Source organism: Hyalella azteca, unplaced genomic scaffold (genome assembly GCF_000764305.2).
Source record: "Hyalella azteca isolate HAZT.00-mixed unplaced genomic scaffold, Hazt_2.0.2 contig10854, whole genome shotgun sequence".
Taxonomy (NCBI): Eukaryota; Metazoa; Arthropoda; class Malacostraca; order Amphipoda; family Hyalellidae; genus Hyalella; species Hyalella azteca.
In genome coordinates this window covers 11,364-39,061 of record NW_025940873.1, presented here as the reverse complement: position 1 = coordinate 39,061, position 27,698 = coordinate 11,364, and the positions used below count along the sequence as shown (strand labels likewise).

Sequence of the window (27,698 nt, the reverse complement as noted above, 5' to 3'; positions counted from 1 at the left end):
CCCGTGTACAAGCACCTTAAAAATCCAGTACAAAATTTTCCCTTAGTAAGTCCTAAAAGCATATGGAAAGTTTGATCCAAGATCTCTGCGACGCAGCCTTCGATGACTAATGCTTGTTGACGTCACATTCTGTACGTACATGTGTACGGTGGATGAAGCGTATGCGTTTAACGTTGTGTGCGTTTGTAAATAATGAACTTCTTTATTATAAAACAGCGTGGAATTTATTAGAACCTAATTTTTTGTTTACCATGTGTAACAAGAATAATAGTCCAGTACTTACATTTTTAGACTATTAAAACTCACATTGTTTCAAACATACAATGCAAATAGTGACGTTGGCAACTCTTTACTCTAAAGCTTGAGTTGCCAGATGTCGGCATTGTACTACGTTCACGGCTACGAGCGGTTTGCTGTGCCGCACGGTTACGAAAAATACTTCCCTCGGTAGCTGTCTCTATAGCAGCGAGTAGTCGAGTTTCAATCGTGCTGTTGAGAGGTGTTGGTGTGTGCCTGAAGTATCCTCTCTCCGGAGATCAGCAGGATTACGTGTCTCCTGAATTTAAAGGACTACCAGATTTATATGTTAACATTCTACTTCGTCATTTAAGTCAGGTAAGTTGTTATTACTCTATATTCATGTTTCGTTCTACCACAAATCATTTCGAGTGAATGAGGTAAGGAATTCAACTTTCGAAATAAAAGGGCTGCTCTTGAAGTTACCTGGATGTTGGAACAACTTAAGTTCTGGGCAAAGTAGGGTAGTAGGCTACTGTGCTACTGTTAGTACTGTAGGAATAATTTTACCGGCTACGATTTTTACGCCAACCAGCAGGTTCCAATGAGCTACAATCTGCATTTGAAAAATTATTGCACTTTAAACTCTTCTATGAATTTACATCAATTTCATGTTTTCTGTCAGAATTTCGGTTGCTACACAGTTCAGTTGCGGCTGATGTTCGAGACGCATTACTCGTGAAACTTTACTGAAATCCTCGGTCTCTAATCCGAGCGACGACTGAAGAATAATTAGGTAATGTGGTTACTGGTTACAGTAACGTCCTTCATGGACCGAGAAATAATCCTTCCAATACCGATTGAAAATCAGGAACAAGAGAGCAACTTTGATGCCCAGGTGTTGTATGCTCACAAACGAACAGTTAAACTAAAGCGAGAGAAAATCATACAATCAGTGCAAACAACAGAATTGTTCAATATTTGAACTGATGAATTACATTGTTATTTGCTGATTCCATCGAACGTAAAGAAGAAATGTTTTGCTAAAATTTAATCAATAACTTGTACAATAATGACTTATGTATTGCTTTAGTTCCAATGACGCAGTTATGAAGTAAAATAGTAGGCCTGCATTTTGGCTGACCGATGCTGACAGGTTAGGCTGACCCTTCATAAGTGTTGCAAAAATCGTGTAAACGTATTGATAAATGGACACCGTGTTCTGTGTACACAAAAATCCTTGTTGCTTGGTATTTGTGTATTTAAGTGAAACGAAATTCTAATACTAAGCGTATTTTTGTTTCGTGAAATTATATTTGTGTTTGAATTTTCATGCTAGCTTTTAACTGAAGGATGACGTTTTATCGCTATGAACGTTTAATTGCAATTGAAAAATTCTTCCTTCACGGGAGAGACACGAGCCAATGCATCTGTAAAGTCGCAGTTTCGGGTGATACATTCCGCAAGCTTTCTGCTTCTATTTCTCGTCTTTGTGGATAGCCTGATCGTGCCCTGACTTAGTAGACTATTGGACTGGTATAAAGCTGTTGTCGTGGGAGACTTAGCTTTGCTTTATACATTGGATTAAGCAAAACGTTTGTGTTGCATTTGTCTCTGGTAATTATTGAATAATTATTGGCGAAATAGTGGATTAATCAGTATGCTTCTGTCTGCCTTGAAATGTAGTTTTTTTTTTTCAGCGCGTCGCTAAAGCCTAAATATTACCCGCGTCTCACATTAATGACAGATCTAGCAATAAGTCTACGGATATATAGGCTCATTGGTTCGTTTTAATTTAATTATTTTGCTGTACTTATTCGAGTTTTTTAGTTGTAGCGCTTCTTGTAGTTGTTTAGTTTATTTGAGCTTAACATATTGAGAATAAATGCATGCGCTGAATACGTAACTTTATCCTGTCTACCATCGTAATTATGATTTATGAGCACTAATACATAATAGTTATGAGCACTAATACATAATAGTTATGAGCACGATTACATAATAGTTAGATGTGCTCGATATATATAGGTTCGAGAGCACGTCTCGTTTCATGCCATCTAGAACAGGTATTTTTTCAGCATGGGCGCATGAAGTTTCTGCTCAACGACACGAACGATACTTTGCAAGATTGCGCAGTGTAGCTGAAGTTCAAATATTCCTAAGGTGATTTCAGTTATGGAAGCATGTGCGAAAAGTTAAGAACTAATGTGCTGCTGTAAAATTTTGAAAGAAAACATCTTGAAACTATTCTACTTTGGAATATTTAGGACCATATTTTCTAATATGTACGAAAACATGTATGTAATCTAATGAAAATCTAAGATCACGTTATGGTTAGACCTCGAACTACCAACAAGGTGCTGCTATCGTCTCGTCTTCCTTCATAATTGACTAACTTCGACTCCGAATTTAGTTTAGAAAAATAATGAGTAACTGCGGTGATGCCGTACATCAGTCCTGATTGACAGCTGCTGCTGATGTGTATCAGTCACGGCTGATGTGTATCAGTCACGGCTGATGTGTATCAGTTGCTGCTGATGTGTATCAGTCACGGCTGATGTGTATTAGTCACGGCTGATGTGTATCAGTCACGGCTGATGTGTATCAGTTGCTGCTGATGTGTATCAGTCACGGCTGATGTGTATTAGTCACGGCTGATGTGTATCAGTCACGGCTGATGTGTATCAGTTGCTGCTGATGTGTATCAGTCACGGCTGATGTGTATTAGTCACGGCTGATGTGTATCAGTCACGGCTGATGTGTATCAGTTGCTGCTGATGTGTATCAGTCACGGCTGATGTGTATTAGTCACGGCTGATGTGTATCAGTCACGGCTGATGTGTATCAGTTGCTGCTGATGTGTATCAGTCACGGCTGATGTGTATTAGTCACGGCTGATGTGTATCAGTCACGGCTGATGTGTATCAGTTGCTGCTGATGTGTATCAGTCACGGCTGATGTGTATTAGTCACGGCTGATGTGTATCAGTCACGGCTGATGTGTATCAGTTGCTGCTGATGTGTATCAGTCACGGCTGATGTGTATTAGTCACGGCTGATGTGTATCAGTCACGGCTGATGTGTATCAGTTGCTGCTGATGTGTATCAGTCACGGCTGATGTGTATTAGTCACGGCTGATGTGTATCAGTCACGGCTGATGTGTATCAGTTGCTGCTGATGTGTATCAGTCACGGCTGATGTGTATTAGTCACGGCTGATGTGTATCAGTCACGGCTGATGTGTATCAGTTGCTGCTGATGTGTATCAGTCACGGCTGATGTGTATTAGTCACGGCTGATGTGTATCAGTCACGGCTGATGTGTATCAGTTGCTGCTGATGTGTATCAGTCACGGCTGATGTGTATTAGTCACGGCTGATGTGTATCAGTCACGGCTGATGTGTATCAGTTGCTGCTGATGTGTATCAGTCACGGCTGATGTGTATTAGTCACGGCTGATGTGTATCAGTCACGGCTGATGTGTATCAGTTGCTGCTGATGTGTATCAGTCACGGCTGATGTGTATTAGTCACGGCTGATGTGTATCAGTCACGGCTGATGTGTATCAGTTGCTGCTGATGTGTATCAGTCACGGCTGATGTGNCTGTCTCTTATACACATCTAGATGTGTATAAGAGACAGGTTCTCACTTGTCACAGTTCTCACTTGTCACAGTTCTCACTTGTCACAGTTCTCACTTGTCACAGTTCTCACTTGTCACAGTTCACACTGAAAAAGACACAGTGTTCAGGTGCCCAAAATAGCATAGTTTGATTAGTTGGGTGCATGAGTCACCGCAGTGTTGGCCATTCATGCATCAGTACTCCGCTAGCACAGCGCGTTGCCAAGTGCACCACTAACTCATGTGACTCAGTGAGTGCGTGGCGTTCGTGTCCTCATTATCTAGAGGTGCTGGCTTCATCTCTCGTCTAAATACCGTTACAGGGACACCAGCAGCAATTCTCACACTGCAGTGAATTTTCAGTGCGCAAAATCTCTGCCTTTAGTTCGTTGCAAGAATCAACACAATGCCAAACGATAATTGCATTACAATTGTCGCAATTTTCAATCAATTTGACTCGATACATGAATACGATAAAATTATTGTTAAAAGCCTGATTCGATTTTACTCTTTTACTCTGCTCACTCTGCTCCTTGCGCTTCCTTAAATAACGATGAGAAATCGTATAGTTTTTGCTGATGCATCTCGTTTTCTTTCTTGCAGATACATCAGAGCCAAGGCCCTAGCGTGCACCACCATGCTGAGTGAGGGCCGCCGTGAAGGCCTGCGTCTGGCACTGAATCGTTCAATCAGTGAGCCGTGTCAGGGTCCCCTACTGACGGTGCAGCAGATGACGGAGGCAGCTGCGCAGAGCAGCAGCAGCAGCCTTACCCCTGACTATGACTCTTCAGGAAGTCTCTGCCTTCCTGGGTCTGGGCACCGCACTCTTGCTCTGCCTCTCTCACCGCTAGCATCGGCCAGCATGCCCGCCTCACTCTGCTCCGAGAGCCTCGCGCTCCAACGCCAACGTGTCTGCAGGAAGGTGAAAACCATCGAACCTGCAGAAGTGGCCCGTAGGATAACCCGCTCCCATAAGTCAAGATCCTTTGTTATATTGGATCTTCGTCCGTTCTTTATATTCAACGTGCGACACGTGCGTTCAGCTATCAACCTTAACTGCAGTGATCGTTTGAGTAGAAAGCGGCTTCAGCTTCGCCGGGCAACCGTGGTGGACCTCGCATCACCAAGTTTAAGTTCTCCTGTTAGAGAGTCCCAGAAAAGAAGAACTTATAAAGAAGTTATCGTGTACGACGAAACTGCCTCCGACGTTGAAAGTTTACCTTCAGACCATCCAGTGTTCTTAGTGCTCTCTGCTATCGTTGAAGATCATGGAGAACCTCTTCTGATGAAAGGTGAGACTCTTGATTTCACATTAGGTATTGTTGTTTATTGTGCTCTCCATAGACTGCCGTTGATTTGCGACTGAAGCTGTTTCATAATGCATTTACCTATGTGTTATTATGCGCATCACATTTCTGTAATCGATAAAATTACGAGCCAGATTTGCAGCTCAATTGCCTCCGCAAAATTCGAGTTGAAGCCCCGATGTTAAGACCGCAGATGATTGCATCTTGGTCTAAATTATTCTTGCTACACCAATCTAAACTCAATGACCAAAAGAAGCAACGTAAAGCAAATAAGGTTGTTCGTTATTATGATACGGCGGGCGCTCAGCTGTAGCGCTTGTCGGACCGACCACAGCGGCGTCCTCGTGTCTGGCGAGTCTGCCTGCCACGCAGCGCTGTCGTGCCGGAGAGCCGTTCAGCAAAAGGAGGGCTGCGTTGGTAGAGTTTATGAGCCTCTGCTTGTATTCCAATACTACTTGCTTTATCCGGCCGACATTTCATTCTTATTATTCACGTTATTTAGTTGAAGTTACTTCTAGTGTTTGACCAACTTCGGCGTTCGATTGAAATTTTGTTTAAAAAAGTTGACCCGTTTGCTTCGCATTGGAGCTAAATTGAAATTCTATTCCAAAAATTAATTTCTATGTCAACAAAGATTTTTTCGTTTATTCTATGCGTGGAATTATCGAATATTTGTTACCTTTGCGACTTCTGCATGTTGGGCGTATAAGCTAATTATTATTTTTTTTTTTGTCCGAGTTCTCTATGATATTTTCGCGGTAATTTCTACACAAATGCCCGCATTGTTCCGCTTTACGTTAAACGATTCACTTCCCTGCCTTGTCCCGCTAGTCAGCCACTAGAATGCAATGAACGATTTTAGATAATTAATTGGTGTTCATTACCCGCATATTCTATTATAAGACGCCAGCTCATCGACAGTACTCTTGAACATTCTGTACGCAAGCGCTATTCGTCAAAAGCAAGTCCATGTTTGGCGAACGCGGAAGGTGGCGTTGCCTAAAGGCCACGGTGCCGGGATAGAGTGCGACTGGAGGGATGCCGCTGCGGATGGTCTGGTGCGCTGGGTAACGGAACGCTGTGCGTGTGACGATGCGTCTGGGGTTCTCAGGTGTCCAATGCGAGAGACTCTTTCATCACTTCACGCGTGCCTTATCGCCTTCTGCTTTTCCGGGTCTTGAGAAGCTGCCTGATTTGCGGTATCTAATTTATTCTGTACATGCGCGTCCCATATCGACGATTGTAGTTTTCCGCATCGGTATCAACTTCCCAGTTCAGCTTCGTATAGTTCTCGAAAATCCTGTCAAGTTTTAACATATTTTTATGTAGATTATCTTATTATTACTTAGGTTTCATTTCAAGTGAATCAGTTGGTCGCAATTTTCGAAGGAGCCTCGTCACGCATCTTTAATTAGTGACGATGATACACTCGTCAGCCAGCTGGCTCCTCGTTGTCCTTATGACGAATTTCCTGAGAACCCAGCTGCCCGAAATAAAGCGGCGGGTTTGTAGTCACGGCGCTGCATACCGGCATCCGAATTGAGTTTCTCGGGACGCATTTTTTACTGCGGTCGACGCAAGAACCGGCGTTCAATACAACGTCACTTCCTCGGCATGCGGTGCGGGGCTGCAGCGGCCGCTATTAATAATTATCACCTGCAACTCGGAGGTGGCCTCGCATCTTCTTATTCTGGGACGACTGACATTGATGGCACCGTCACGTATCAATAAATCTTCCGTTTCATTACTTACGTTCAAAATTAATGCCCTTCCTGAACTTGTTAACATGCGTTTATTTGTATGCTTCACAGTTTATTTGGATGTTTCACGTTGAGCATTTTTAAATTCAAGTTCAAAAATCTGGATGATGTTACAAAGGGTCCTTTTTCTGTAATTGGGCTTTATGCTTTTCTGCGGTTGATTTTCTCTTGTTGTGCTATCTGTCAGTAGTGAAAATTATCGAGCATGCACAAATTTTTTTAAAATTAATACGGGAAACTCTTATTTTATACTTGAAGCATCTCTGAAACGATTTATACGATTCTCATTCGTTGGTCAAACTATGGAAAACCTCGATGCAATCAACCAGCACTAGCGTTTTATGCATATCAGAGTGAAGAACGTCTTGCCGTTACTTCGCTACTCAGATTTACGCCTATTCGTAGTTTTTCCGCTATTTGCATCGTTTATTTCCCATTAGGTATTGCTACTTGCGCACCTGATCTTTCATTGAACCTTATTTAGAACTTCTGATGTTAGCCTAGAATGTCATATTTTACTTCCTACATCCTACTTTCAAATGTAGCCTAATATGTAACGTGCCACTGCGCGTGTGGGAAGATTTCTTGTTAATTCCAAGCTCGGTCCGCTTTTGGCTATCCGACTGAAGTATCACAAGATCCAAGCTCCAGAAAACTGGCCGTGCTTCGGGAACCGTGTTGCGTATTTGACTCATTTATTTACGCCACTAGCATTGTAATTTACCTTTCTTTTTCCATTCAGAAATAAAATTTCGCTTCTTTGCAAATTTTTATCGTATTAGGTACACTGCACAAGTGTTTGGATGTATAATTTGAGAAAGTGAAACGATTTCGTACCAGTTGCACCATGCGGTACAGTGAATGGATTATAATACTTGCGCAACATTCGGCCTCATTTTTAAGTAGTCCCGCCTCATATATCAGGAAGTACTTATAGTCTTATAACAGTTTAATTTACTGATGAGTAATGCTGACTCATGTGGCATTTCTGTAGATTATTTAGCATATATGTCACTCAAGCGTTATGTTTGGTCCATTTATCGTATTTTAAAAGTTAACTTCGTAGCTTTTCCATTTAATCGTATGCTGTAAAGAAAATAAGCAGAACATGCATTTTGTAACAAGACTACGTTCTCAGTGCAAAATATGATTTCAAACAAAATAAGCTCTTATTTATATTTTTTATACTTGCTGAACCCTAATGCTTTATAAACTTTCGCAAAACGCAATGAAAATATAATACAAATATTTTAACACCTGCTTCTACAGAACTGTGAGTCAAAGTTTTGACTTCTCGAAAAATTCCGAGTTCATTTAGCAAGTCATTACATTTTCTTCGGGCTTCTTACGCTGCTTGTTGTGCCGATGGCTGAAATTGTTTTGGCTACAACCTTCACGTCTGTTTGCTCTCTCCGGCCCTGAAAAGTGCAAATCTTAACTAGAAATGCTATAATTTTTTTACCCCCTTGCTTTATTTTATTTATTCTTCTATGTTATTCGCTTATATTCTGAAGTAAAATAGTGATGTGAACCAAGGTCATTCTCACCATGCAGACCTCATTTAACCTTGAGTCGTACATTACTAATGCCATGTCATTAAAGCGAGCAGAGCAAATGTTCAGGTTACCGATGATCATGGCAGGTGTGTGCATGTGATTCACACAGCTGCTCCTGGTAACGGTAACAAATAACAGCAAGTGCAATGCTCGGAGGCTAGTGCACGTGTACTGATATTTCACGTTTATTTCACTCCTGGAATGCTCATGAAATTTCTGTACTTTAGAGAAGGTTTGAATATTTCGGAATCTTACTGACTTAATACAAATGATTACAAATAGGTCATATTGCACTAAACGAGCTTGCTATTGTTGAAATTCCTTCAAGTTTCTCTATAAGTCTGAATTCGGTTGAAAAAATTCAATATCGTAAAGTTTTCAGTAAGTCTGTTGCGAATAAGTATTTTCACTTTGAAAATACGGTCGAATTGTGTGAAGTAACATATGAATATCACATGGAAATATATTAAAAGATTTCTTTCTTTGAGACACGCGAAATAATTTGTATCAGTATCTGTGCTCGTGCTCTGTTTTCCTTTTGTTATTGAATTTGTTAGTCATTATTTATAATTACCGCTAATATCTAACAAACCTCTAAGAATTATCTTGAAATGCGTTATTTGAGTGAAGTGTATGCGGTAGTCATGGCACCGCATTGAGCTCGTGACGTTCCGCTACAGCGCAGTGCCACCAACGCACGCACGCACGCACACTGCGTGTACGCCTCGTTAGTGCCAGCGTACACACGGCCTTCGTACACATGCGTGTGTAAGCGCTCTGCGGTGACTCATGCTCTGGTCGTGCCCCCCGTTGTGGGGGCCCACAGCCCCCCCACCGGGTGCCACTTAGCCCTTCCATGTCGACTGTTGTTCCCTCCGCTGGTGCGCTTTTGCGCACGCCAAGCATTTTCTGTCGCCAGTCTTGACTGTAACGTATTAACTTATTACTATTAGACAAATTAATGCATTAAAAATGTATAACCAAAAACTTCTAAACTTCGTGAACAAATATCTTAGAACTTGGTTATTGAAACTATCAATTTGCATTGCTTTATAAAATTCTTTTCAGCTTGACAAAATGTTTAATTTGATGGATAAACTTCTTCGGCGAGATAATTACGTCTCCCTTGACGAGATGACTAAGTCTCCCTTGACGAGATGACTAAGTCTCCCTTGACGAGATGACTAAGTCTCCCTTGACGAGATGACTAAGTCTTCAACGAGATGACTAAGTCTTCTTCAACGAGATGACTAAGTCTTCTTCAACGAGATGACTAAAATTACCTCGACGACTGAAGCTCTCAACATATTGACTAACTCTCTTGTCATGACTAACCTAACACCTCCGAATTGGTGACTAACTAAGTAACTATACCTCGACTTGAGGAACAAAAATCACCCGACTTGATGACTTAAAATCCATCGAGTTGATGACTAAAGCTCTTCTCTGATTTGCCCAAATTTTATCTTCATTATACTGCTTTGAAGTTGCCTAGCTAATCTCTTATCATGTTAATGAAAGGCTCGTTATTGAAGAAGCTGTCACCTTCACCTAGTCATGACGCACATACGTTGTGGCCAAGAATAATTTTTCATCTGCACCTGTTTTATAACACGTTTGTAAAGAATTTATTGTTGCAGAACATCTAAGGATCGCACAAAATTTTCTGGGATTGATTTTCAGTTGTCCTGTTTGCAACTTATTTGCAAACATTTAAAGTAACGTAACTTAGATTTACAGTGGTTCATGAGTAAATCATCCGCTGAGAAATTTATCGAATTTTGACATCGTGAAGTGTGTGCGATTCATTTTAGCTTCCCACCACTGTTGGTTCTGTAGTACGTTTTACAACTATTTCGCAGCTGCGCCATGTTTGAGTGACATCATGGCACTGATCTGTTACAGATTTAAGTTTCTATTGACATATTCGAGATCCGTTGTCCTGTGTTGATCCTTGTTGCTATGATTCAGTCTCCCACCAAGGCCCTAGATTCTGTGAAGAGTTGCCGCGTCGTGTTGTCGCGTATCCAGGCTCGGGAGAAAGGTCTGCTGGAGAGCTCTCGCTCCTACGCAGAGGCCCCGCGCACGTTGCGGTGAAGTTGCGCGAGCGCATTGCAGAAAAGTTCGCTGGAGTCCTGCACTCTGTTGCATTGCAATTATGTGCGCATGCATCACAGAGCGCCAGTGTGCGTAGGGTGTTGCTTCCTCGTTGGGAGCATGCGGAACACTTGCGAGCACCGCACCTCTGAGTCACGCAGTGTGCACTAGGGCTGCTGTTGCTGCACCTATTACTGCTGATACTGCCGAGGTGCTATAGGTGAACATTATACGTCTTTTTTCCTTTGACAATTGTCGTGTTTTGTTCTCTAGATGATATTACTGTTGAATTAAATACTAGCTGACATTGAGAAGTGGCAGTAAAATTCTTTTCGTGGTCGAATTTCATCAACTTTTATCTTCTATTTTATTGATGCACCAAAGACCTTATCATGAGTATTTTTGAACGTTTCAACTTGTGTCGATTGTTCTTAAACTAGACTTGAAAGATATTGACATTTTTAGGCTCTTGGTTCGCTTTGCTCTTGTATTTGCTTCTTTAATTGCCTTGATCGACTCTCGCTTTCATGCCAGACGTTAACTTTCTCCATGTGAGATGTTAGGTGCCGTTCTTCCGCGTGGACTTTCTCATCTCAAAGCCTGCATGGTCATTGAGAGCGCGCTACTAAGTCATTTCTCGTTGCTCTAGCAGCAATTTGCGCTTAAGGATGTGCATCGTGTGGTGTTTCCCCTATGTAGCTAATATATTTACATTTCCTATGGCAATTTTTACCTATATGTGCCTTCTAAAAAAAGGTTTGGACTATTTTGATGATAATTTTACGTAACCTTTCAAAATGCCGTCAAATTTATCCTCCTGACTGGAAAATTTCATAGTTGTAACTAAATGTTCTCATTCAATCAGTAAGTCTATGAAGAAATTTGAATGTGAAAACAATCGCCTTATGGCTTTATTTACTTAAACGTTAATGGCAGTGATTGTAAACTAGTTTTAATCTTAACGATTGACAAATGATGATTGACGCACAGCAATCGAAGGTCTCGTTGTATGATCATCGACTCTAGTACTGCTTGCCTCATCATACTTGTCACGCTAGTCTCCGTGACAACACCAGGCAGCTTGTCTTGTTATGGTCACGCCATCCAAAACACTTGCTATTCTGGTCAACAGTCCTAGGGAATGGCGCTGCCTTACATACAGTCCTGTGACTAATTTCAGTGAACAGCCTGGTATTTCTTGTTCCATATTTAATTGTTCGTGAAGTTATTACTATTGTCCCCGGTACAAGCAGAGATAATTTCAGATGCATACTTTCTCAGCGAACAATTGTTTTAAACATGAGCAATTTTCTTCATAACCTGTTCCCCCTTTTTCTGAAGTAAAATTTGATTGCAGTTGTCTGATCTATAGTTTAACTTATGTCGGGAAACAAAGTGCCCGTTCCTGCAATGATTGCCTCAGATTTTTCTTTGATCACCGCACCCGCCGAGAGTTGCTTGCTACCCAATTATACCTCTCCAGGTATGAATCATTTCCCGAAAATGTTCCTGGTCATTTCCCTGTATCCTGCCTGACGCAGCTGCCTCGACCAGGCTGCCTACTTCAGCTCGCTCCTAACTCCTTCACGGCTTGGGATCAATGCACGTACGTGTGCCTGCTCCTGTAACTCTATCATAGCGCTTATGTTCTCGCACTCATCTTCCCACTTATGGCTTCCGTTCCTTTATGAAGAGATTTAGAGAAGATTAGTTCGAATTTCACTACAATATCGAAACAAAGATAACAATTTAAAAAACAAATATTCATGTGCTGAAATGAATCTGAAATACATTTCGAGCATCTAAATGTATTATACTTCTGACCTAGCCTTCCCTTGTGCGGGATGGGGGTATTGATGCCCAAATAACTTGCACTTATTTGGGTATGGGGTGTTGATGTCCCACTTGTGTCGTATGTATCAGTGTACTGGTAACCAGGGCAACACATCAGTGACGTCGAGGGCAGGGCGCTGCTCTCTGGCACTCACTGTGGCACTCACACGGCGTGCCCACGACGCTGCCATCGATCGCTAGCGTGACGCAGGCTGCCGCTGCGTGTGTACCTGCACCTCGTCACCGGATCTATACTTCCCTTTTTGTCTGGCACTGCACGACACCCTTGAGATATTAGTTACCTTTTTATGAAAATTTTCGATTGTGTTAAATTTTAAGTTACCTTTATTGAACGATTTCTTGTCGCAGTCAGCAAATTTTTTATATTACTTTGAGAAATTCAAGCGGCCTGAAAAATATTCAGGATTTTATAGTTAATAAATGGCAGTTCGCTGCATCCGCCGGCGTTTGCAGATTTTAGCGCGTTGTTTTGTCACTTTGAGTCGCCGCGTTGAATGGCAAGGTGGTGGAAAGTCCTTGGACCTGCTTTTTTGCGTCCGTTTTTTTTTTCTGCAGGGATGACTCACGGCGTCTTTATATCGCGCGGTGCTTTCCTGAGCTTTCGCTCGCTCCTCTGCCCAACTCTCGCTTGTGTCGTGTGCACGGAGTGCTGCGCGTCACATGAGGTCTTCCTTGATATTATATTCATTTGATGTTCTCATTTTAGTCAACTTGCAGCGAGCTGTGTCCATGTGTTCTACATTGCATATTCTGCGCATTTATTTGACACTGTGAATTGCGTTTCGAGTTACATTGCGAATTCTCCCCTCTACAAGAAGCCCTTTAGACCCTCTTTACTCGTCGCTGACGTGGCCGCGTGCTGAGGGGAGCCCTGATGGCCTTTCCTTGATGCCGTCTCGTCTGACCTGCCACGAGCAGCAGCCGTGAAGCGTTACGTCATTTGCCCTCCTTTAGGTCAGGGCTTGACACCCAAGCTCTCTATTTCCTTGCATTCGAGAAATCCTTGCAATTTGCTACAGACGCAAAGCAACTTCATTACGCTATTTACATGACGCATTCAAAAAGACCTTCCATGGTTTTTGTTACTAATTCCGGACAGACTTCTTTCCGCTGTGATGATTCTGCACTGCTGAACGACTGTGACTCTTATTGAACAATGCGCTCTGTGTATGTCACAGTCAAATGCTCTCGCCTTGAACAAATCTTATGATAATATGACACGTTTTTGAAGTAATAGCAATGAGCTTGTAATTTGTTGGTATCTTAATGTAAAGAATGGAAAATCATTTGGAGAATTGTTGCCAATTTCATAGCAGGATTTGTGAGTCCAAACTGTGGTGTAGGCTATGAAGCGCCGCTTGCGGGAAGTCAATGAGCGTGCGAGGTGATGCCGCGCGATGGGAGAGGGGAGATATTGTCGCTGATTCTTGCCGAGGAATAATTTCGTGGTGGTGGCAGTGGTGATAAGCTTATGAAGATTGATGCGTTGACGAGAAAACCACCAGCGAATGTTAACAGAGAGAATGTTGCTTATGTTAGCGCACATGAGAGATGTGACACCAAGTCCAAGTACGCCTGCGGTTATTGTTAGAGAAAGTGTCGCGCTGCTCATCGGGCGGCTGGGAGTCATATCAGTATGTACTCTCCCTGTACTGTGAAAATTAGTTTTCATTTTAATCACAAGAGTGAATGTCTTTTGATTTGAATAGCAGCTGCATTGTTCACTGAGGAGAGCGTTCGGTTATAGGCCTGAACTAAAACACTCTAAACACGCACTTCTTGCATATATGCAAAAAGTGTGTGGAGTTACGTTTTTTCTCTGCCATTATTTAGGCTTTTACTTTAGTGCAACCGTGAAGCAAATATAGGTCTTCTTGAACGAAGCTATATGAGAAAATGCCTGGTATGCGGGGCTCTTGATAACGCCGGTCTTATTAAGGATAACGCCGTGTAGGCATTCCACAAAATGTTTACCGCCGCATCCTGCCTCGCTGCTTAGGCAAACATGTCGCTGTAAAGCCGCCCTCTTCAGCGCCCTCGTCACGTCCTGCATTTCCCCTCATTCGCTAAGCCTCATCGCTCATCTTTTTTTCCATCTCATATTTTTACGGTGTTACATAATTTTTTCTATTTATTCTGAAATGATTATGGTATAGGGAGTTTAAAGTATGTATCACTTAAATACTCAGACATATTTTTTGTGCGTTAGATGCTCCCAAACAAAAGTTCATAATTTAACAAATAAACTCGCATTTTATACTTGCTGCTAGCATAAAATGCATTAAAGTTACCCTCTCTTGGCAGTTTTTAAACGAACTTTTTGTTAATGTATTACTTTTGAAACTAATAACAAACGTAGTAGCGAAAGCCGTAGTGGTAGTGACGTTTATTGGGGCTATGGACCGCTGTAGAAAGCAGCTCCTTCTTGACCCACGACCTGCGTAAATCTGTTGCTCGTTACTGGCTCAGGTCAACCTTATTTTCCTTGTACTCCTGCGCCTACCAAAAGCGTCGGCAATAACGCAAAAAATAGTATAACTCAGTGCTCACTTCAGTGAGTGACAGAGAGCGCATTTTCTCGTCGACGATAACTTGAGGTCACGGACAGACGGACGGACGGACATGGCGAGCACAATAGTGAATTTTTTCCATAAATGAGAAAATGCGCTAAAAACAAACAGTTTTATTGGTGGAAGACATGATTGTAGTCTCATGCGCGCAAGCAATATCGTAATGAAGTAGTTGTATTTTAAATTAGATGTCAATTTTGAGTGTGACTGAAACTCTGAACGTGAATGACATCGGTTAAATACCGAAATGCTGATTTGTAGTTACAGCAATCAAGATGTCCATTGCTACTTTAGCTACTTTACAATACATCAATAAGTGCTGTACTACTGATTGTAAATAACGAATATAATTTATTTTTGGGAAATTCGACCTCACTAATGGAGATAATTCTTTCATCTTTAGGAGCGGGTTTGTCCGGCGCCAGTATTGCTAGGGATAAACTCTGAGCTTTGGTTTGTTGTATCAGTGACCGGATTTGCACGGCCGCTACACGTGATGTGACCGCCGCGAGAGGCGATAGGCGGACCACGTATAGTGGGCGGCGCGCATGACGTCACACTTCGCGGCGCTCGACACACGCACGAACAAACATCGCTGATTCATTTGTAATGACAGAGTTGTAAAGGTGATCTGCTGAGAGTCTTCAGTTAACTGGGCCATTGCCTCAACTGAAAGTTGTGCATCCCACCAAACGGCTGTAGTCAACGAGCCAATTTCAGCCCTCCTTTGAGAATTTGCATGAAATCTACATAAGGATTCAAGGAATGAAAGTATTGATGAAAAAACGGAAGTAGCCAAGTTAAACCTTCAATTTGAATTTATTCAAGCCTTGTTGCTTCGAAAACGTACTTTTCTAATCGATTTTATTAATGGAGTTTCGTTAGATGCTAGAGTAAATAATTTATTTTTGATTTCGCCTTCGTTACTTCTTCAAAAATATCGACTGACTAAAGAGGATCGCCTTTACATTTGAACAACAAGTTATTGTCGGCTATGCTCATGCGGTCAATGGAGGCGACATTTTATGAGTAAACGTACGCATGTCCAATCCTCTAGTCAATATTATAAATTTATTTAAAAATAATCTGAATTTGATTCAGTTTGTAGCGCGATAACAGTTGGGCAGAGAGGATAAGAATTTATTTCGTCCAAGCATGGCTGTTTTTGTGAAATCGATTGAGTCAAATCTTAAAAAATAGATAAGGGAAATTGGTTGTTGACTTCCAAATAAAAGAATTTTTTTCATATAACTAGAAAGTGGCGGGAATTTTCCATCAACGAATCGCACTTTTTGTATTGGTGCAATTATTTGATTGACGTTAATTTGTAAAAAATTTAAAATCAATCTCAATAAGGAGGGCTGAGTTATTACTTTTTCCTCTGTGAAGACGTGATGCAATGCACTTACTATACATCGAATGCATGAATCAGCTCTCTGGTGTGCACCTACCGCGAACGAATTGAACGGAAGTGTAGCGTCAGTAGCGTCGGTAGCGTTGGCGTCCTTCCTGTGTAGCGCGCGGGGATCTCCCTGTATGTGTGCTGGCTCAATGGCCTTCTTCACTTGAGCGTCGTCATGGCTGAGATGGTCCCCCTGTATCGTCTGCTACCTACGAACACGCTTTTTCTGAATGGGACTTAGTTTTGGTGCTTCAATCTACTTAATTATTTACTGTGAGGTATTTATTTAGTCCGTATTGATATATTCCGTTAAGCCGTATGATGAGTATTTGATTTATTGGTCAAATTAATAATTTTAGTTTTAGCCTTATTATGAATGCTAAAATAAATCATTCATATTACGTCCCGGCTTTTTTTTATCTAAATACGGGCGCTACTGAGGAAGCTGATGGCTTCAATCATATATAGGACGCTCATCACTGTATCTTATCTGCCTCGGTTTGATCAAAGTTTTGTCTCTGCTACATTTTCGTAGATAATGCGGTGTTTCACGGCTATATCATAGTTTTAGTGAAAATTCTCGATGTCGAGGATTTCACTGTTTTTTTTTTAATGATTCTCGATAGAACTCATATCCAAGACATAATTTGAGATTAGATATATAGTTAGAGCTTATCCAAAATGAAGTGAATGGTAGCATTCGGAATCGACATTACGACGCCAAATTTTGGTTTCATGAAAAAGTGTTGGTTTCGATCACGCCCGCAGGTGTCCAGTACTGAGTTATAGCTTCTTGTTGGTACCGGTTCTACAACAAAACACTTGTGTACATGCTAAGGTACGCATCCGCCAGAACTTGGAATTTTATGCGCTGCTATGTGTTCAAGTCTTGAATATGGTTCTTCTGAAGACATCACTATAAAATGTTCATGAACAACTTGTTTATATTTTCATGAAACCTTGTAAACTGCAGCCTTGACTTCTTTCCGCTGCAGTTTCCATATTACCGTTATTATTAATTAGCGTCACACTATTTGTTATGAAGACAAAATGTAATATGCATATGCTTTCACGGTATCCAGTTACTTGAACCTGTAATGAAGATTCAACTTTTCAATGTTGAAATACTGATACGTTCAGTAAATACTTACTTGCTTGTACTATTGCAAATGACAAATATTATTGATGCTATAAAAATGGACTGAATTTTTTGCTCAGGTTCTATTACGGTTTTGTTATCTGATTGAAGAGTTCTTCACTACGTTTGTTGTCCAAGTGTGCAAGTCTGATATAGTACCCTAAGTTTATTGTACAAGTGTGCAAATCTGATTTGTGTAACTTATTTATAGCGCATGAAGATAAATTTGAATGCGATTAGGAACTTAAGGCTTTATGCTATCGTAATCGAGATGACTCACTGCGCTGGCTTATTGTGCGTCACCGGTTGCGACACTTTCATCCGTCTCATTGTGTGTGGTTACAGGAGACGTTATCACCACATCGTTTATAGTTACGCATATAGACGGAAGATAACACGTTATCACCCATGACTCACTCTGTTACTCATTTTATGCTAATATTTGTTGGAAAGAATTAATGGGGCGAGTATCATTCATTGATACTTTCCATCAAGCATAAAAGTAACTTTCTTTAGGACGCTTGTTTTTTTAACCAAGTTGAACGTCATTGAGTGACGTGAAAACGGCTCAGGAGCTTTTCCACAAAATGAATCTCTCCATTACTTTATATTAATTTGAGATTTAGTTTCCAAATTACGACGACTTTTTTATATTATTTTTTATATGATGGAAATTATTATCTTTATTAGATAAGTATATGGATCAATTACATAAAATTTGATTCAAAAAGTGTAAAAACGTTGTCAGCAAAATTGGCATTCACTTTTTATATTTGATTGAAAAGAGGTAAATTATGCATTTTAACTGTAATACTGAACAAAATACCAGGAATTTAAAAGTAAAGAAAATAGCCAAAAAGTTCACCATTTGCGACTTGAGCAGCCAAGTGATTGTAATACTGAACAAAATACTTGTTATTGAAGGCCAGAAATAATTTATTTATTTATGATGAATTGAACTGAAGTTATTCCATTTCTTGTTCAGGAGGCTTCAGCAACTTTTTGAAGAACTACCCCGAGCTTTGTGACGAGGAGCAGCTGAAGAACCATAACATTAACAACAACAATAACAACGGAAACACCGAAAACAACAATTGCCAAGACGACAACACGGGCATACCCTCTCACCTGATGTCAGGGAACTATTTTAACAGCAGCAGTGTCAGCAACCTAGCTTCTCCTGACAGTGAAGCTGCCATCGAGCGTGCTGCTGTAACACAAGTCCTGCCTTACCTCTACCTCGGCAACGCTAAGGACGCTCAAAATATGGAGCTGTTACAGGTTTGTAATTTTGTGTAGTTTGCAGCGCAAAAAATTAATTTTATTTGCATTTGCTACTTTCTGATGCGACAGCTCAGGATTCGAGTTTCAGAAGTTTCAACTGGAAACGATTTCATTGCTGTTCTTACTGCAGGTGCTGTCGTCTTTGTTTCCGACTTGCATTATTTTTGGTCGGTATCGATACCATGTGCATTGTTATTGATATAATGTTCTTCGTTGGGTATTAAAAATATAAACTTATTGATATAATGTTCTTCGTTTGGGTATTGATGAGATAAACTTATTCATATAATGTTCTTCGTGTTGGTATTGACACCATGTTCCTTGTTATTGATATAATATTCTTCGTCTTGAGTATTGATATCATGTTCCTTGTTTGCTCAAAGTTCATTGTTCGCAATGCAGGCGTTGGGCGTGAGTCGCGTCTTGAACGTGACGTCACGAGTGTCAGGATACCGGGAAGAGAGCGGCTTGCTGTGCAAAACTTTGCCGGCGCTGGACAACGGACATCAAAATTTACGACAGTACTTCCATGAGGCCATTGCTTTTATCGGTGAGTAGTCCTGGGCCTCTTATTTTAGAAAGATTATTTTGGGTGTAGAAGAACTTGTATAGTGCTTATATATATTTATATATACTCACTATTGGGCTGAACTCGCATTCAACTTCTTCTAATCGAACAAATTTGTTCGTTTGTATTGTGTTCTTTAATGCAAATTAATTGGAATATTATTCCAGACCGGTGAAACTTTTACTCTAGCTAATGTTAGCTTCCAGTATTTATTTTTAGTTCTGATGTGCGGATAAAAGAGAAGCTGTCGCTAGACAAAGTTTACGGAGGTCTCGCTAACGCGCGGTGCGAGCCATGAAGCAGCGCGCGGTGCGAGCCATGAAGCAGCGCGCGGTCGTCCGTAAATTGAGTCGTGACTCAGCGCGGCTGTTTGCTGCTGCCTGCTTGCGACGCCTTGTTTTCTTTATCACGTCCTGCACGGGGATTCCCTTCGCTAGGTCTCGTTCTGGTTTGCATCTTGCTTCGTTGCTGGAAAATGTTTACTACACAAGCCAGTTCCATGCTGCAGCTAACGGCATTTTTACCTCGGATAGAGCTGACTTACTCATTTTAAAGATTTCCTTCAATTATTAGCGCATTTTCTCTTTTATGGAAAAAATGCACTATTGTGCTCGCCATGTCCGTTTGTCTGTCTGTCTGTCCGTCCGTGACCTCAAGTTTTCGTCGACGAGAAAATGCGCTCTCTGTCACTCACTGCAGTGAGTACTGAGTTATATTTTTTTCTAATCTGGCACGTCAACTCCACACTACGTATATCTTAGCTTGGAACTAATTTTTAGAGTTCGTTAGTCAAAAAGTGCAGTTAGTTATGATAGCTTGTTAAAAGAGTCATTCTTTTGGTTGAGAATGTGTAATAAAATTGTAATATATCTTTAGGTAGCGAGATGGCAAAACCAAAACTTATTCTATGTTTCAATGCGTTTGCCATGTGTGACTGTTTGCCATGTGTGAGTTATTTTGAGGGACCATTCAGCTGTTTCTTCTTTTACACGGTTTGATCAGTCGTTAATTGTTATGTACGGCGTACATAAAGTAAACCAGTTTTTTTCAGTTCCTCGTACGTTTTTTCATCGTTACTAGTGATGTGAGATAACAAAGAACAATCAAGTGGCGCTATGTCCCTCTGTTCTGTAGAGAGTAGAGTTCGTTAAGGCGGGGAGGGTTTGAGGGTTGGTGGTGGTAGACGAGTAGAAATATCGAGCGTAGATATCGACGAGCGAGGGTTGTCGCATTGTTCAGAGTATGACTCATGCCAGACAGAGGGTCTCGTCAGGTGTGGTGGAGACGTCCGCTAGCTTTACGTATCATAAATACCGCATTGATTCTAGTTCATTTACACACTTGTGCTATACCTCGTTGCAAAAAAGTCTCTTGGCAGTTGTGCCGGGTAACTGTCTTTCTTTTGAGGTTTTAGTTGTGTAATCAGACGACTCGATGTGCACGAATATAAATGAATTCATCTATGAATATTTAAAACTTCCGGTAAATATGAATTTCCCTCAATTTTCTTAGGTTTCCTCCGCCAGTGCAGCAAACATTTTTTACAGAAGTTTGTTTTCTCTACGAGCATATATGCGTGTTCCTTGTGAAATAATATTTTACTATATCACTTCGGTTGATTTTGTTGCGAGCTTGTTATTTACCCACTGAATTTTTTTTCTCGTATTGGTCGCACTATCGTCATTCGATACTAAACCTTGAGTTTTCAATCGAGCTTCATTCACCTATTTTTTATTATTTACTTACAAAGAATCTATTACCATTACAATTTTCGATCCCTAAAGCCTTGAACTTGTGACTTCTGTAACCTTGAGTTGATCGTCGATGATCGAACCCTGCCACTGATGTCATCGTTCTATTCTCACGCGCTACAAAATTCTACACAAAATCCGGCGTGCACTCGCATGTTATTTCGAGAGCAGCCTTCAGCCGCGTCGAGGCTGCCGACCTCTAGAATTCATACAAATTTTGTGTGAAAGCTCGTTTAAACGACTGTGGTTGAATAATGTGAATTTTTAAGCGTATTAGATTTTTCAAAGTTTAAGAAATTTAGATCACTTTGTGTCTCCATTGAAATCGACTGAATCAACGAGGCTGTTTAATCAACCCCTCGTATCTCAGAAATATTCATTTTAAGTTTCTTTTCACGTTTCTTCTCGACTCTTTTCTTTCTACTTAAGAATAATGTTTACAATGAGTTGCCGTATTTTGGTCTACAAGCTGCTTTGAACTGTGACCGGATGTCCCAATGAAGGTTTACATCCGATGCCCCCACTAGGCAGGATGCCACCCTCGGACCCGCGTTCCTAGCTGTCGTAAACTCCGAGTTATGGGCACCGCTTCCGTCTTCTGTACTTCTCGCCATGAGAGACTCCCAATGTAGATTTATTGCTCTAGCTTCTTGTGCAACTTTTTCCCAGCAGTCTGACAGCTCTTTTAGTGAGATGCCTCGCAGAATTAATCTTGCACTTTGCCTTCTGAACACATATGAAGACAAAATGTCGTCATATGTTCAGTCCATCCTGAGCATTTTGGCAACGCGTGATTGGTATAGTCATAATAGGTAGAAATTATTAGAATTAGTGCACCCATAATACATACGAATTAATTTTTGATATTTCCCCTCTAGTGATATTCAATATTCTTTTGTATACTACCAAGCTGCTGCCACATTGTCTCTTGGAGAAAAGACCGTGTGTTATTCTGGAGCATGGTAACCGAGGCGTTTTGTAGCGTGTTATGTGCTCAAAACTGCAAGCAGTGTTAGACGGCGCTTGCTCACTTTGCGTGCTAGGACCTGCCTTGGTAATGTTCCGAGAAGAACGTGGAGGCGGTGTAGGCGCGGGATGTTTATGCTCTTACCTTACGCTTACTTTCCTGGAAACTTGTAATTGCGTCGGAGCGACCGGCCGTTACACCGTGGCGAGAACGACGAGCTCGTATAAGCTTGAGCGCGTCCACTGCCGAGCGTCATGCCTACGAAGAAGTATCTCTTTTATATGTGGATGCGAGTAATTCTTCGCAATGATAATCTATCGCATGGCGACATTTTAAGCACATACAGAGATATTCCCTTCCGAATGGAGAAAATAATTTTCGATTCCAGCGAATTTCTGTAAATGAAATCAAAGGTTATTACATAGAGCTTTATTACAGAATATTTTGCAATGCTTGGGTTCAATAGGTTCTCAGCCTTTGTGTAACATGACGCGTATCCACGAACATGCCAGTCCGCTACATGCCAGTGATCATGAGACGAATAAAGTGCGCATGTTCCGATAATTGGGTCTATTCATCAGAGAATTTGGCGTCTGGCTGGAGACGCTGCAATACGTAGGCTCTCATGCAGCCTCTTACTGCATGCATGCGTTGCTAACTTCATCACACATGCCTTGCAACTTCAATCGCCTGCCAAGAAGATATTCTGTTTCTGCTGTTGAAGTTTGTCAGTCTATATATGTTGGTTGGAATTTCACTCATGACTGGCAGCATAAGTCACATTATGATTCAAACAAAAGCCACATCACGTGAAAAAATGTGAATAAAAAGCGGTGAAGCACTTTGGAACAGTCGACAGTCGCGGTATGAAGTGAGCACCAGCTTCGGTGTAGCAGAGACGGATTTGTTGCAGTGACGCACTGACTGTTTCAGAGTGTGATGTCATCAGCGCGCAACCTGAGCAACCACTTGAACTGACCAGGTCCTCAAATACCTTCGCTGCTCAATTACATCAGCCCCGGAATAGGTTGAATATCCTGTAAATGAGCCATCAATGTTCCCCATTTTTGTTGTCCATTCATCATTACTTGTTGAGCGGCAGCTAACCAACTCGCTATGAATCTGGAATATGTGAGAATGCTGATCGTTGCCTTATTTTTATTCTTCGATCTAGACCGCCTGTTTTCAATAAGTTTATATGCTATGCTATAACTGATAGTAGTACTAGTGCGCAAACTAATTCCTTGCATTTGTGGAGCTCTAATGTTATAAGCAGAATCGAAGGTAACCGTGGGCTGCAATTATCATCCGAGAGAAATGATAATTGTGGTTCTGCAGACGAGTAATTATCTGGCAGCGTCGCAAATGAGCTCATCAGGCAACAAGTCTGAAATTATTCCTTAGTGTGGAATCTCAAACAGCTTGCTGGTCTGTTCATCGGTCGCGAGAGTAGGTTTTGCTTTCTCTTCTCTCATCTACTTATGTTCCTCGTAATAAGCTAAATTTACCCAGTGATGACAATCCGCAGAGTTTGAGTTGCAAAAGTCTCACAAATTTGCGCTTTTATTCTTGGTTTTTGTCGTTGTTATTCTTTTATATTTACGTTAGTAACGAGTTGAAGAACCTCGTTGACGGGATGCCGCTGCTTGCGCTCGAAGGCCGGCGCAACGTTTAGTGCGTTTACCAGGCTGTGTCGTTCACAGTGACATCATGCGATGATATCACGCTCAGTCATCAGTGATGTCTTTAGTATTCTATTGTACTAGGCTACACTCCTACAATCAAATTTGTGTGAATAGTAAATGTCATGATTTAAGATATTAAGTTCGCTTTGTAGTTATTTTATTCATAGGTACAGGTATGCAATTTTTAAATTGTAAATTTTTCTTTGTTTGAAACCCAGCACTCTGTTATGGAATTTATCAGTCTAAAATAGTCAAGATTATGCACATAGCTTCGATGTGTTGCTTCACTATACGTAGTATCCTGTCTTGCTGCGCCCCTGATCGATAACCATATTCTCTCAGCAGAATTGCGCGGGGTTTCCCTGAATTCGTTTTATCTACGTATCATTCCCTTGGGAAATTCACGCATAGTTAAGTGTTTTTTTCTCCGATAAAATATCCTTAGGTTAAATCTCGTATCAGGTTCTGTCGACGACGAAAGCGTCGTCTGCATGACGTTGTGGTTTGTTCATATGCATCCTCATAAAAAGTAACTTTTTGATATCTAAATCTGAACCGGAGGCTGAGGTCAAGATAAGGTGTGGAGACTTCTTGTCTCGTACATTCCACTATCTCGTTATTTTTCTTTTATCAGCATCATATGCAGCTTCCATTCCTGACCATGTGGCTAATTTTTACATTGATTTGATCGCGAAATAGTTGTTGATGTCTCAAAGTAATTACTAATGTATCATTAGTTAGACATCGTCGAATTAGATTAGAATCGTCGTCGTCGATTCATTGCTAAAATTTGCGAATCCTTCGCTAACATAAGCTCGATTTAAAAATTAACATACTCAACTCGCGTTTTCTGAACTATAATTTTAATTGTGTTATTTATTGTGTTAGATAATATTTTAATAGCTTGAAATTATTTAAATAACATGCTTTAATACTTCTAATTCTTCGTGTGCAGACTGTTGCAAGTTCAACGGTGAGCGGGTGTTGGTGCACTGCCAGGCCGGCATCTCTCGCTCAGCCACTATAGTGATCGCGTACCTCATGTACGCCAATAGGGAGCCCATGATAAGCTCCTACCAAACTCTTAAGAGTCTCAGGACAATCATCTCTCCTAACTTGAACTTCATGGGCCAGTTGCTGGAGTGGGAGTCTTTCTTGAGGGCCAATAGCCTGGAGTCCAGCGAAGCCAAACCGTGCCATCAGTGCGAATGGAAAGTTCAAGACAACGCGCCTCTAGCTACCGCTTGTCAATTATGACCCCAGTGTGCTAGGGGTTGTTTCAGTAATTGGGTTCATGACATTGATCGCTTACCCAAGAATATTAATTGTACTCTCTGTCTTATGAATAATAATTTGAACCACAGAAATAATACTAAGAGTGATGCCAGTAATACCGCTCTTCCGAAAAGAACTGTCAATAACGATATCTGCGTCTCTGAGAAGGTCTCGACAAAAGATGAGTCAGCATCTGTCCAGTGTGAGTTGCCATCATTTTTATTGACCCCGCCTTCTCCGCCTTTGTCATGGAACGGGAACATTCTCACTGAGCAAAATAACGGTGAAACTCGGGACTTCAAACGGGACGCTGTCTCCTCCACTCTTCAGCTACGAGCTTTATCACCGCCGTGCTCACCTGTCGGGCTTAAACTTCCCATCATTCCTTGCTTCAAACCCAAACTTTCTTTTGCACTACCTTCTGATGAAACCATAAATAAAGATGACCATAAGAAAACTTCGGATACTTCTCTTGCTCCCAAGTTCTCTCTTTTCGAAGCCTCTTCTCGGACTAATCCCGAAACAATACATGCTCGCATATCTCCTGTATCTGAGAAGAAACTTCCACTTAGCCTGAGCCTGCCGCTCGCAAGCAGGCCAAGTGACGTGAGCAGCCGTGTGTTATCTGTGTGTGGTGGAGCACAAGCTCCTCTTGAAGTTCCATCTTGGCTGCTTTACAGGCGCAGCTTGAGTGCGCCTAACGAAGACAAGGGAGATGACGCAAGCTGCGCAGCCGGTACCAGCAATGTCTGTTGGAATTCATTAAAGGGCGAGTACAAAATGGATGTTATTGATCATCTTGTGAAAATTCAGGAGAAACTTAATGAACGGATTCCTCTTAAGCGTAAGTATAATGAACTGGGCGAGCCTAAAGCTACTGACGATAGTGAGCTGAGTGTGAACAATAGTTATTCAACCCTCTATCAGAGTTTTGGTACAGACCTATCAGATGGGCATTACTCATGTAGAGAAGATGTCTCATCGAGAGACGTATCCGTGATTCCCGAGCCGACAGCAGCCTTGGAAATGCTCCAAGCACCGATCAACGCCGGGCTTTTCCAAGATGATGTTGCAATAGCGCGGGCTCCGAACAGCCCCGCGGCTGCTGCAGACAATGACGAGACACCGCGATTCAAGATGCCCTCATTACTGCCTCTGAAAAGGCTCACCGACTGTGATAATACAGACTCAGCCACGTCTAATGCTTCTGGAAAACGACCAAGGCTCACGCGATCTTAATTTATATTTTCTCGTATAAAATTCGAAAGTTTGTTCGTTTTCTAACGTGGAGCAAGCATGGGCGAAATATCTCCGCATACATCTAGCTGAAGAGCAACGATCATGTGCCAGAATACCCTGGACTCCTGCACACTTAGACGAGACTTTGTTGGAGGGCTTATCTGGCAGCTTAATATATCCAAGCCATGTTTCTTAATTTTTTCACAATATTTTTCGATAGGGGCATTAGAATCTCTCCTGATGAGGCTGATGCAATAGTTGTAAAAATATTAAACTTAGAGTAATGGATGTGCAGATCGGCTAATGGCTATTCTGGCCAATCAATTTTGCCAATCAATGCACGTTTTATATTTTTTATTTAACTCGTGGATAATCCCAAGGAGCCATAAAAGACAATTTTATTTCTGTAGTATTGAGCGATATTGTGGCAGAAGTTTCTAGGAATGGATCGCATTTCTTGTGTGTTACCTCCGTTTCTCCAACTCGTCAACTTTATTTAAATGTAATTTATCGTGTAATGTTCTTGAATTTTTATTCACCTGGTATTTCCCGTAGCTATCGCTACCAGGTCCTCATTTTTAATGTCTACCATATTTCTAATGGTGTATTATTTTTCGGGGCTAACGCCAAAATCTTTCTTGTGAACTTTAGCGGAAGCACCATCGTATTACCGCACAAAAAGCTCGTGCATGTAATTAAAGAACGCCTGCTTTCAGTTCACCGGGAGAAAATTATGCTAAATAATGCCTGTAACATCCATTGCTACTAGTGAATACTTTAAAGTTTTGGTCTCTCTATCGACCAACTCCATCCCATTAACTTGCTGAAAACTCGTTAAATACTCGTGCTTGCGAGATCAGAGGGAAAGTTTCTGATATTATTCCTAATGAAAATTGTTATTTGTGCATTGAAACATCCTACTTCTTGCCTTTTTTGAGTGACTCTAGTGCCTTCTACCAGTACTCTAACCCTTACTCTTGTGTGAACTGTACCACTGTACCAGCGAAGCTTATAAGCCTCTGCAACAACATGTAGCCATACCCCCAACGCCGTTCCAATCCCAATCACTGTTGATTATGAAGCCTAGTGCCAGTGTAATAGACTTAGTATACTTGGAAATAAGTTCTTAATTTAGAGAGGAAAATTTCCGCTTAAAAAGATAACGAATTTACTGTCTTGCTATTTTGATTGTTCGGGAGGCGAGTTCCAACTAGATTTAGACCTGAGTTGTATTTCTAGGCATTTTGTCCGAATTTAGGCTAATCCGCTAATTATATAGTCTAAAATTTTCATTTTATGTAAACTAATTTTACACTCAGTTAGAGTGTGATGAATGTTATTTTGAATCGTGATTTATCCCACCAGAAAGACTCAACTTTTCGCTTCA

The 27,698-nt window shown here is 41.2% G+C and overlaps 1 protein-coding gene across 1 annotated transcript; it reads left to right on the top strand.

The window, feature by feature from the left end:
• Nucleotides 1-406: 406 nt before the first annotated feature.
• LOC108669114 (dual specificity protein phosphatase 10) lies at nucleotides 407-26,547 on the top strand. The gene is made up of 5 exons (XM_018156404.2): nucleotides 407-615; nucleotides 4,462-5,150; nucleotides 18,528-18,823; nucleotides 19,229-19,376; nucleotides 24,753-26,547. Exons 2-5 carry the CDS (start codon nucleotides 4,496-4,498, stop codon nucleotides 25,052-25,054), a joined length of 1,401 nt encoding a protein of 466 aa, XP_018011893.1. The 5' UTR covers nucleotides 407-615; nucleotides 4,462-4,495; the 3' UTR covers nucleotides 25,055-26,547.
• The last annotated feature ends 1,151 nt before the right edge of the window (nucleotides 26,548-27,698 follow it).